Source organism: Diceros bicornis, chromosome 1 (assembly GCF_020826845.1).
Source record: "Diceros bicornis minor isolate mBicDic1 chromosome 1, mDicBic1.mat.cur, whole genome shotgun sequence".
Taxonomy (NCBI): Eukaryota; Metazoa; Chordata; class Mammalia; order Perissodactyla; family Rhinocerotidae; genus Diceros; species Diceros bicornis.
The window spans coordinates 63977846-63991092 of record NC_080740.1 but is presented as its reverse complement, the minus strand read 5'-3'; the positions used below and the strand labels follow the sequence as shown (position 1 = coordinate 63991092).

Below are 13247 nucleotides of genomic sequence, written 5' to 3'. Positions count from 1 at the left end.
AAACCTTGCCTAAAGATGGCTGCTAAGTCACAAGAATGAATTGAAGTAAAACCCAAAAATATTTATTGAGCACTTACTATGTGCACTGGAGATGCCAAGATGAATAAAACTCCATCCCTGATATCATGGCTCCTGTAATCTGGAGGGTGGGCATATCAATCAGAGTTTGACCAGAGAAGCACAACCAGTAGGGAAGGTTGTGCCTGCACAGATGAGGAAAGAAAGAGATATAGAGGGAGAGAAATTGCCTTATTACAGTAAATTAGCCTTGCAGTTGTGGGGCTGGCCAAGCAAATCTAATGTCTGTAAAACAAGCAGTCAGGAATGGAAAATCCCAAGCAGGCTGGAAAACTACAGGCATGAGCTGAAGCTTGTCCACATATGGCCGTGAGGAAGGAAGATTTAGGGGGAAGAGAGAGCAATTGTAGACTCAGCAGCCATTTGGAGTGTCTTCCTCAAGGAAGGCCTAAACCTTTTTTTAAATGTCTTCCAACTGATTAATTCAGGCCCACCAAAGATAATCTCCCTTTTGATTAACTTGAAGTCCACTGATTAGGGCCTTGAATCACATCTGCAGAATCTCTCATAGCAGTACCTAGATTAGTATTTGATTGAGTAACTGGGAGAATGTGTGTGTATGCCGCAAAATGGCTGCTTCCTCCCTTCTGTCCTCCAGCTTTCCTGAGAGAACATACCTTGTTAGCCCACCATAACCAGAAACATCCTAGAAAGGGAATTCTAAGGATTGTAGCTCAGCCTAACCACGTTAACATATCACAAAGCTGTCAGAGTGAGTATGTGGACAGAGGGAGACAGATATGCAACCAGACTCAGGAAGATGAGACTAAATGATTTTTTGAGCCTGTATTAAGTGCCAGGTATGTTACACATATCATCTCCTGTAGTTTCTTTTTCTTTTTGCAGATGAGTTAACAAGTTCAAAGACATTTGAGATTATGTAACTGGTCACAGGATTTGGGATTAAAATCTAGGTCTCTCTTACTCCATACTCCAGTAAAACGTATTCTATCACACTGTCTCAAATTACTCAGTTATAATAATATGGATTAAGTGTTCTCATAGAGGTGCATTCAAGGTGCTGTGGACACACAGGACAGAAATCATGAAAGAAGGGCTGGAATGCCTCATAAAGAAAGTAACACCTGAGTTGGCCTTTGAAGGAAGTATTGGATATTTTCTAAGGGTGGGATTTCAAGCTCTGTGTTACGTGACTAGGAAAGAGTCTGGTTATGGAACTTTCAAGTTCCCCCAGTCATAAAAGCCATCTCAGCCCAGTGTCTTTTGCAGCTCAATACATATTTAAAAACAATGACTAATATGGCACCACGTGTCTCTTTGTCAGTCCTCTCATATTGAGCCTAGCAATAGCAAATCCTCCATGGATGTTTGCACATTGGCTTCTTTTAAGCTTTTAAGAGAGGAATATCCCTTGGAGTCCTCTTTGGAGGTCTCCAGTGTGTTGTCATCAGGCAACATGTCTGCTCAGCTAACAAGATCTGGATGCTTTGTAATCACTGCTTTATATCCAAAGATTAAATTTGGACTTTGGAAAGGAAAAAAGGTTTCAAAGAAACTCATGTCCCCTAAAAGGGAATCCAACTCTAATATGCTCAGTTTTCAAGGCCAAGATAAGGCTATTCTCCACCATCGGTCCTGGCAGACTTTAGGTGCTGTGTGAAAAGCCTCCACTGCTTTTGAGCCTGGGCATATTACCCAGGTAAACTTCGAGTCCACTCTCCAGCTTGGCCAGCTGACAGGCCTCCTGCTTGGCTCTCCTGTATTTGGTTTGTTTAGGCATGACTTAGAAAGAAAAAAAAAAAGCTTGTCAGTATCAGCAAAATCAGTAAGAAGCCCACAAAACTAGTCATATAAAAGCTATCCTTGGAAAAATATATGCTTTTTTGGAAGCTGGGATTATTCAGTCCACAGTAAATCCATTTAATAAATAACTTCTTCTCCATTATCTTATTTGATAATCAAAATTCTCAGAGGCTGATAGTTGATAGGATTATACCCATTCAAAGGCAAAGAAATTGAAATCCAGAGAGAGAAAATGACTTTCCCACATTCTCTGAGCAAAACAGAGCTGGAATCAAAACCAAATCCCAATCTCCTGACCCATTTTCTTACAATCACAGTTTTTACCATAATATTATCTCAGACTTTACCCATAGAGATGAGGCTCCCAGTTTCTCAACTTCATCATGGATGGCTCTAAGCCAAGGAAACTACTTTATTTTAATGTTTATTGTTTTCTTTGTGTAATAATATGTATTCATTATAAAGATTATAAAATGGCCTATAAACTCACCACAAAATTTTTATATATATACAGTGGATTTACATCACAATTTTAACTTAACGCTAGCTAACTCAACTATAAGGGCTCAGAACAATAAATAAATAAGGAAAGAAAAAAAAGGAAAAGAAATTTTCAACTGCTGATTTATCCAGGAAGCCTTCTCCTATTTGATCTAGGATACACACATATACCCTGCCACCCACACACGTACACTTTCTCTCTCCCTCCCTTGCTTTATTTTTCTGCTTAGCAGTTATTACTAATATATTATATATGATATTTATTTACCTTGTTTAGGGACCATGTCCCCGACTAGAACATAGGCTCCACTAATCAGAGGGGTTTTGGTCTGCTTTGGTCACAGCTGTGTCCCCTGCCCCCAGAAGAGTGCTGGCAGATTCTTTGTGAACATTTATGGAATATATGAAGGAACAAATGAATGAATGGACACAATCTAGAGATACTAAAGAGTAGCTTACATCCAGACCTTAGGCTCTAATCTCCCTATAAAATATAACTACATGTCCTTCCATTCTGCTCTCTCGCTCGCTCTCTCTCTCTCTCTCTCTCACTTGCTCTCTGATTTTTTTTTACATGGCTATGATCAGACTGTATATATTTTGTATCTAACTTTCCTCACCTCACTTCCATATTAAAATACTACAACTTCATTAAAAGAAAATGTGGAAATAATAACTGATAATTGACAAGAAAAAAAAATTCATAGACCCACCCAGATAGAACTATCAGTAACACTTGGTATCTTGCCTTTTAGCTCATCATTTTCAGAGCGTAAGTTTTAAATGACATTGTGATCATACTACAGATAGAACTTTTCATACTATGTTTTTAAACAGACTTGGAATTTCATTGCATAAACAATTTAATGAGATAGATCAAAATTTACTTAATCATTTTCCTATTTCTGTGTGTCTAAGTTATTGTCAATCTTTTTCTTTTATAATGTTGCATCAGACATTTTTTTGTGGAAAGGTTTTTCCAAATTTGGGATTAAGGAAATGACTTTCAAATGGCCACCATGCTACCCCTTAGCATCCTGCCATAACCCTCTCCATTCTCTCACCCCACTGCTGATGTAATTTATGGCTCTGGCTTCTTATTTGTTTGAAGCTGATCCCTTAAGGGGTGACCTCCCAGTGTCTTCAATTATGATTTTAAATGATGCCTTAGGCCACTGCCTGGCACAGTGGTGCCCTCACCTTCTCGCCTTCTGCCTTCCAAGCATGGAGCTCAGCTGCCAAACTGCCTGTGCCCCCTCCTGTCCTCAGAGTTGCCTCCAGAGTCCCAACAGAGAGGCGGATTAACCCCTTTTGTTAGCAGAGGCAATTTGCCTGGGCTCAGCATTAATAAGGAATGCCGAGAGCTGTCGGGGTCAGGAAGAACAGATCTGTCAAGCCCCAGGGTTAATTTAATAGCAATCTGTTGGCTGTCTGCCTTGTATATTAGCCGTGAATCCAATGCTATGTTTTGCTTTTGCCATTTAGTACTTTGGAACAACAGGGAGATAATTTGGATAGAGAGCTCTAAAGGATAGGGAAGAGAAAATTGACTGTCAAAATGCATCGTTCCATTTTCAAGATAATACAAGGAGCCACGCATTGCTCATCTCCTTTCTCCTTCCCGCCCAACACGAAGGGCAAAACCACATATGCCGAAGGCATGCATCTCCCTTTAGAAGAGTGTGAGGAAAAAGGCCTGGATTTCTAGATGATGCAGATGTGAAGTATACTTTCCCGTCATCCCCATAGGTCATTGAATTTTGAGTAACTAGACTCCTCCTGAATGTTTCTAGAACTCAGCAAATCCTTCCTCAGTTAACAATTCAAGAATCGTGTTTCTGTCCCAACTTGTGGTTCAAAAAGAAAAAATTATCACATCATAGGTAACAAAAATCCTAGGTCAGATGCTATATCCAAATTCTGGTTCTGAAAAATGTGGCCTCCAAAGTGGTCAGTGAATTAAGAGAACACAGGCCCAAAGCAGAAGAGATGGATCTCCGTCTCGGATTAGCCAGGGGGAGTTTCAAGAGAGACAGAATTTCTGCGCTCAGAAAGGCTGGCTCTGTGAGGGCCATTCCTCAGCGGAAGAGAGTGGCATGTGGTCAAGAACCCAGGCTCAGGAGTCAGACAAACTTGGGTTCAAATCCCAGCTCTGCCCCCTACTGGTCATATGACCTTGAGTAACTTAACCTCCGTCACTATTTCCTCTGCAGGAAGATGAGCCTCAGTTAATAGCACTGATCTCATAAGGCTGAGATGAAGGTCAAATGAGATAATACATGGTACTTGATAAACATTAACTGGTGGTTATTATTATCCTCCTTGTTGTCCTTATCATCGTGGATATTAAAAAGAGGATTAGAGTCCCAGCTTATCCCCTGAACCCCATAGAATCAGACCCAAACAAGCACTCTAGTCAAATGGGAGATGCCTGGGGATGAGGGATGATGGGCAGGCTTAGAGGTCCAGGATGGGTGGGTGGGAGGGAGGATGGACCCAGAGGCAGCAGCCCTTAGTGGACTCTGTGGGCACATCCCCATGATGGTGTTCTTGATGGTGTGGGATGTTCCTGGTTTCATAAATATGTTTAAGCAGTTCATTTTCACACATTCTGACTTTGGGGCTTTATTTTTAGGTGAGAAAAAAATAACCATAGAAGTGGCACCTCCTCCTCCCACACAGCAAAGATCCCTTCCAGTTAAGCTTGTTTTTAGAGCTATACTGGTCGAGGTTGAGAAAGCTGACACCAGATTTTCTTTCCCTATTTTGGGAAAAGAGGAACATGCTCACTGGCACAGTAGGGTGTGGAGGCTCTTTCTGGAGGGTGATGAAATCTGACAACAACTGAACACCAACCTCTGCTTACCCTACCCTGTGTCATGACCACAAGGCCCACACATGGGTCAGGAGGCTAGAGAGAACATCAGAGCTGCCGCTTGGAGCCTCCTTCTGGGGGGCACAGGCTCCTGCTCCCCAGCATGTGGTGCTATGTGCAATAATATTTATAACTCTGGCAGCAGTTGAGTTGAAAGGTATATTATGTGAATCCAGGGGACTCATAGGCTCTGGAGACCCAAGTGATATTTGCACCTGGGCTTGGTGCAGGAGATTGTAGCAAAATGTAATGTTAGTTCAGTCTCAAGCTAATTTTAGAAAGAACCCAACAGGATTTATAAGACATAATTGAAGGGGAAAGAGGCACAGCCAAATACACAGCCATTGTTGCAACAAATTGCATGCTGGAATAGTTGTAGCTGGAGAACAGGTGATGTTTGATAATAAATGACTACTTTGTTAGTGCTAGTATGACTAAAAATATCACTGCATGTAGTTGTACCTCATCTAAACTAGGGAGGGGACTATGCTGCTAACTTCATGAAAAGCATAGATGACTCTCATCCATCTCCATCTAATGGTATAGTCTGATCAAGTCTCTGCTTGTCGATTCAATGCAGCATTTTCCAAAATGTGATACATAAACTCCTGGCACAGACATAAATGTTTTTAATTTAATTGTTATGCATTTATTTCATGCATATTATTTAAAGTGTAACTAGCTCATTAAACCTAGATTTTATGAATATTGGATTACTGCTCAGACAAGGCTATGTAAAGAAAAAAGTGAGTTGATTTAAGTTGATCTGAAAAAAAATAAGTAAAAAATACCGTGATGGGGACCAGCCCGGTGACGTAGTGGTTAAGTTTGTGCACTCTGCTTCGACAGCCTGGGGTTCACAGGGTCGGATCCCAGGCGCGGACCTACACACCGCTTATCAAGCCATGTTATGGCAGAAGTCGCACATATAAAGTAGAGGAAGATGAGCCTGGATGTTAGCCCAGGGCCAATCTTCCTCAGCAAAAGGAGGAGGATTGGCAACAGATGTTAGCTCAGGGCTAATCTTTCTCACCAAAAAAAAAAAAAAAAAAAAAAAAAACCACTACCCTGATATACAGGTGGGGCAGCATCACAAAGGGAGCTCGAAAGTGGTGAAGTGTAGGAAAAAGGGGAGCCATTCTGGTCTGCTTTCCCATGTCACGGCATCCACGTCATGAGGGCTTTTCCTTTGCAGGAAGTTGCCGGGTCCTCAGACAGCACCTCAGCCCCAGCCAGGTGCCTCCCAACGTGCACCCAGGTCCCCCAAGCTCGCAGTTGGGGTATGACAGGATCAGCACAAACCCACTCCCTCATGCACGCCAGACACCCTACCGAAGGTGTTTGTTTCCACTGATTCACCTTCACAATTGAGAGGCCCAATGTTCATTTCAATATACAAGGATGTGGTCTTAAAAAATAGAGGTATAATAATTCTCGATCAAAAAAGAAAATACTGAGAAAGAAAAAACAGATGATAAAACTAAGGGTATATTCAATGGAAGCCTGAAACTGTCCTTCCATACAACCGGATGGCTTCTTTCCATTGCTTCAATTCCCACCCAAGCTCTAAGGCGAATCACAACTGATGGAGACTTGAGGTCCTGTACATCTTCAATCAGACAAATTTTGCGTAATTACTAAAGAACACATATTTTGTACCTGGGATAAAATCCTAGTGTTGCCACTCCTTGGCCATGTGACTTGGGACAAGTTGCTTTACATACTCTGAGCCTCTGTTTCCACCCCTGAAAAATGGGGATAAGAAAAGTGCTGATTATAGAGCTGTTATAAGGATGAAATGAGATAAAATACATGATATGCTTTGCATAATGACTGACCTACAGTCAGTGCTCAATAAATGGTAGCAGCTATTATTATTATTCTCATTATCATCAACATGTTATTAGGAAGATCTCAGAGATTTCATGTAAGAGGATTTATAGTCTATCATAGCTATCGTTTATCAGCCCAGGAGTCTGGGTAAAGATTCAAATAAATTGAATTATTTAGTTGAAATGGGACTAGTTTCTTAACCACTGTTTTAAAATGAGAGACGAAAGTCTTTGCAACTTGGCACCCTGATTGCATGAGCAGATAACTGATGGTGAATGGGAAGTCTACATGTTACAGAGGATGAAATACTAATAAGGACTATGGACGCCTGAGTTCTAATACTGCCTCTGACCACTGGGTAACCCTGGGCCTCGTCTGCCTGGGACCAATAATACCTGCCTCTTTGCATATGGAGTTATTACAATGATCCACCATGTGTGGTAAATGTGAATATGTTACACTAAAATAAGGCGGTGCTGTTAGTAACCAACCCCGAGGTTCTGCCCCCCTTCTCCTGGTCCCCTCCTTGACTCGTCTGTGCCAGATATCGTCGACATTAAGCCAGCCAACATGGAGGAGCTCACGGAGGTGATCACGGCAGCCGAGTTCCACCCCCATCACTGCAACACCTTCGTGTACAGCAGCAGCAAAGGGACAATCCGGCTGTGTGACATGCGGGCATCGGCCCTGTGTGACAGGCACACCAAATGTGAGTAGCCAGCAGTTCAGGGTTGATGGGGGTAGATGGGCCACTGGCCCCCGACACGTGGGAGGAGAGGGGGGGATCCTAGAGGATTTTGATCTCCTTTCCCACGTTAGACACGCTGAGAGTAAAGAAACTACACGTGTTGGCCCGACTCAGGACTCAGCTCCACATTTGGTATTTCAATAAAGATGAAACCTCACCTTCAACGCCCAAACATTCGCCTCAGGCTGTGGAGTAGAGAGATGAATAAGACATGAGCCCTGTCACATAACATTGTGACATGATCGGAATTATGTTTTAAGATCACTCTTGCTGCTGTGGGGAGAATGAACGTGAGGAGTAGAAGGGGGAAACCAGTTAGGGGATTGTGGCAACATGCAGGCAGGAGATGAGCGTGGGCTGGACAAGGTGTGGTGTGGAAATGGAGAGGAGCGATGGGCTCTGGACAGATCTTGGCAGTAGAGTTAACAGGACCTGTTGGACTGTGCGGGAGGCTGAGAATATACAAGGAATCAAGAATGGCAGCTGGGGATGGCGACTAAGTTAGTAACACTGTATGGTATATGTGAAAGTCACTAAGAGAGTAGATCCTGAAAGTTCTTGACACAAGAAAAAAATTTGTAACTATGTGTGGTGATGGATGTTAACTAGACTTGTGCTGATTATTTCACAACATATACATATATCAAATCATTATGTTGTACACCTGAAACTAATATAATGTTATATGTCGACTATATCTCAATAAAAAAAGAATAGTAGCTATGGGGAGGGGTTAGTGGCTTCTTGCAGAGGTTGTGGCTTTGGGAACCAGCACTCTAAAAGTCTCTGTGATTCTAATGGGCGCCAAGGAAAAGCCTCAGAGAGAGGGGGTGGGATAATGTGCAGCCAGACTCACACGCCCTCAGGTCACGCTGGAGCTTTCAGGGCATGGACAGAGCAAAGCAGCTCCAAGGCTAGTGGGGGCCGAGTGCTTGGATGCCAAAGGCCAAGACCAATGTAAGCAGGTGAAGCGAGTGTCAGTGGGCACTGCCAGCAAGAGCTGCAGTAGACGGGGTGGGCCTGGAGCTAGCAGGAAGGCTTCCTAGAAAAGAAACTGCTCCCCAGAGTAAAGGTGCCTGGAAGGCAGAGGTAATCCATGTCCAGCGTCGGGCTAGATGATATGCAGCTGCCAAGATGTTCAGGAGCGACTAGAGCTGTGTTCGTCCACCAGCACTTCTGCCAGTGCTGTTTTGCCACTACGGTTTGCTGTGGAGCGCCAGAAATGAGGACTTTTCCCTCCCACAGCCCCGGCTCTCAGCTTCAATTCCTATGGGACATGAATGATGCGACGACCGTCTGTGTAGGTGTACAGCCAGGAGAGGGGTGAAGATCTGGGTCATTTTGATAATTTCCGTTGGCTCATTTGCTGTGAGAAGCATTGCACGGGGAGCGGGTAGGCCTAGTATAGTGGTATGTAGATTTTGTGGATTCTGGAGTCACACAGGTCCGGGTCAAAGCCAGGCTTCACCCCTTATTAGCTGTCTTTGTCCAACTCTCCCTAACCTTTCTGAGTCTCAGTCTTCTCATATGTAAAATGAGTAAAATAATAACATCCACCTTATGGGTTTGTCTTGGGGCTTAGATGAAATAACTATTAAGAATTGTTAATGAGGTTCTCCAGTCGGAAGGACGAAAGGCGTAAGGGGCATATGTGTACGGGGATGAATGGCAACTAGACTTTTGGTGGTGAACACAATGCAGTCTCTATAGAAGTCGAAATATAACGATGTATACCTGAAGTTTACATGATGTTATAAACCAATGGAACCTCAATAAAAAACAGATACACATGACAAAAAAAAGAATTGTTAATGACATGTTTTACTTTTTTTCATACTAACTCTTCAAAACATATATATTTTACACTTACAGCAGATTTCAATTCAGATTATCTACGTTTCAAGTACTCAATAGCCATGTGTGGCTAGCAGCTACCATATTGGACAGTGCAGATTTAAGATATTTCCATCATTGCAGAAAGTTCTATTGGAAAGTGTGGATCTAGACCATCAGCTCCTTGAGGGCATGGACTTTTCTATTTTGTTCACTGCTGTTTCCCCAGCACCTAAAACAGTGCCTGGCCCATGATAGCTGCTTAATAAATATTTGCTTATATGTGTGCTGGTATTGATCCTTGAGCAGTACTTACTTATGCCAACGAGGGGAAAAGTGTTTAAGGCAGAAGGATCAGCATATGCAAAGATGCTGAGGCATGAAAGATCATAGTGTTTGTGGAACTGCGGGGTGACTGACATGGCTGGTATACAGGGAATGACTTGGAGAAGGAAGAGAGTTGAAGCTCAGGAGGAATGCAGGAGTCTGCTCATAATGGCCGTGAAAAAGAACTTGAATTTTTTCTAAAAATCAGTGAACAGCCACTAAAGTAACCAGGGGAATAGCATGATCAGAATTAGTTTTTAGAAAAGTTGCTTAGACAGAAGGCAGGGGGATGGAGGTTGGGTTCTGGCTGGGAGAATAAACAGACAGGGAAACAAGTTAGGAAGATACTATAATAATATAGACAAGGATTTCCTAACAGTGACGCTATTGAATTTTGGGCACACAAGTCTTTGTTTGGGGGAAGGGGCTGTGCTGTGCATTGTAGGGTGTTTAGCAGCACCCCTGGCCTCTACCCCCTAGATGTGACTAGCAAAGGCCAGTTGTGACAACCAAAAATGTCTCCAGACATTGTGAAATATCCCCAAAGGGATAATTGCTCCCGGTTGAGAACTACAGAGCCAGACTAAAATTCATTGTCAGTCCTTCAGCATGATTTTCTCATGTCTGTGATATATCCGTTACTAATAAGAACTCTGAAGGGTCCAATGGAAAGGTAAGACCTAGCTCCTACACTCAAGGAATTAAAATTTGGCTGATGAGGTGAGATGTACCCAGGAAACATTTCAGGAACAATGTATCAGGCAGTGTGTGTATTGATACCCAAATGAGTGGTGGAGACTATTAGGAGGCAGGACGTTCAGAGGAGAGTGGGACATCATCTGGGGTAGACCTCACAGAGAAGGCGGAGGCTGAGTAGTGGTGTTGAAGCACAAGTGGGGTTTGATTAGGTGGGAAACAGAGAAGGGTGTTTCTGGCGGTGCACACAGAATGGGCAAAAGCCTGAAGTTAGCAAGTTACATGGAACCTTTAGAGTCTTAGTAACAAATGTTGGGCTTGGGTGAAAGGGGAATATTGAGGAAATGAGGTCAAATAGGGTTGATGGTTCATATCAGGTCAGTCCTTGAAGATCAGAGTCAAAAGTTTATGCCTTGATGTATTTATTCATTCATCCATTCATTGAGTTCCTACTCTATATCCAAAATCTGGCTCCTGTGTAGCCAGTCCTTCTTAAACGTTTCCACCAAGTACGCACTCCCGGGGCCAGCTAGTGAACCTTGCTGCCGTGAGGAAGGGCACCCAGAGGCAATCCAACCTCTGATGTGTTCTGGGTGGCCCAGCCTATCAGCAGACTAAATAGCCCATGCCCGGCAGAGGCCAGAGGCCCTAGGGGAGATGCTGACCACAATGGATTGTCTTTGAAGTCTTATTTTTCCATCTTAAAATCTCACATGCATTTTGTATTTTATTCCCATAGAATGTCTACTTTCATTTTAATTTAATAATTACATTTCTACCAACCCCCAAATTTCAAGCAAAACTGATGTTCCCCAAAAGATGCAGCGTTTATCCTGTGGCTTCCTGTACCACCTGGTACACCTCCGTATCCTCCTGCCCCCGACCTCCAAAGATACATCCATGTGCCCCAGTTTGAGAAGCACAGATTCCAGCAGGTGGAGAGTGATTTGAGATCATTGGGCTGGAGAACAGAGTTATAGAATTTATGTTTTATGGACGATTGACACAGTGGTGGTTGGAAGAAACTTAGGAGAATCAGGGTTTTGCTTTAGTCTCAATACAATGGAAGTTCATACCCTGGATAAATGGTAGCTATGAAATCGAAAGGAAGGGAAGGGAAAAAGGAATACTTTCCTTTAAAATAACTCTGGGTGATGAAAGCAGCATTAGAGACTGGCATTCATCACACGTGGATATTCGTCGTTCAGTGTTCTTCCCCTGGAGACTGTAAACCCTCTGAGGACGAGAACTGAATCTGTTTTGCTCCCATCATATTGCCAAGGCCTGACACATAAGTAGGTGCTCAATAAATATTTATTCAATAAATAAATTTATGCCTGAGGGTTGACATAAATGGCATATGGAATGGGGACTAAGAAGAAGTTACAGTGGGAGAGAGTGAAGGGTTGGGGTTCAGTTTGGGACGTGCTGTGTGTGCGGTGACATGAGCTGTCTGAGGAGGCAGGCCTCTCTGGTGAGTGAAGGTAGAACCGGGCTTGACGGGCCACCGACCCAAAGTGGGTGTCAGAGATGGCATGAGAAGGCCCGGTGTGCTCACAGCCTAGTGAGGCCGACACCAGCCTGGGCTTTGGAGTCAGACGGATGCACATGAGTTCTGGACATTGAGAACTAAGCTGACTGGGAGACTTGATGAACTCGGAACTCAAAATGGAAGAAAGACAAGGCCTGGGAAACTTCTAGAACTACAATGGTTTAGAGTAGAAGCTTTGGAATCAGAACTCAGCTCTGACACTCAGTGACTGTGTGACCTCGGGCTAGTTATTTAATCCCTCTGAGCCCCAAGTTCCTCTTTTGAAAGTAGAAATAATAAAGACAGAAGAAAATGTCATCATGTGTATAAGAGCTGAGCACTCCGGCAGGCACACAGGGGTCGATAAACGGCAGTTATCACAGCTATTCCTCCTGAACACCCCTGTGCCAGCCCTGCAGCTCTACGGTACTTGAAACTCCAACCTTTTCCCCAAATGTATGAAGCCCCACTATTCATTTACTTAATTAGTATTTGTGGAGCACATACTATATGTCAGCTACTGTGCCAGACTCTGGGGACACAATGGTGAGCAAAACCAGACCTGGTTTCTTCCCTCTTAGAGCTCACTGTCTGTATTAGTGAGAGTTCTCCAGAGCAACAGAACCAATGGGAGATATCTCTCTTTCATATGTATATATATACAATACACATACGTGTGTGTATATGTGTGTGTGTGTGTGTATATGTGTGGGATTTATTATAACCATTTGGTCCATGCAATATGGAGGCTGACAAGTCCCAAGGTCTGCAGTGGGAATGCAGGAGACCCAGGAGAGCCAAGGATACAGTTCTAGTCCAAAGACCAGCAGGCTTGTGACCCAGGAAGAGCCAATGTTTCCATTTGAGTGCAAAGGCAGGCAAAAATTGATGTCTCCACTGGAAGAGGTCAAGCAGAGGAATTCCCTCTTATTTGAGAGAGTGTCAGCCTTTTTATTCTATTCAGGCCTTTAACTGATTGGATGAGGCCCACCCACATTAATGAGGGCAATCTGTTTTACTCAGTCTATCGATTTAAATGTTAAAGTCATCCCAAAACACCC

At 43.2% G+C, this 13247-nt stretch overlaps 1 protein-coding gene across 2 annotated transcripts in view; it reads left to right on the top strand.

The window, feature by feature from the left end:
• Positions 1-13247, top strand: part of PPP2R2B (protein phosphatase 2 regulatory subunit Bbeta) — a 260646-nt gene that overhangs the window by 210184 nt on the left and 37215 nt on the right. For both annotated transcript variants that reach the window (XM_058543417.1, XM_058543408.1), the window contains one exon: positions 7596-7760. In XM_058543417.1, coding sequence (XP_058399400.1) covers positions 7596-7760 — 165 coding nt within the window. The remainder of the gene's footprint in view (positions 1-7595; positions 7761-13247) is intronic.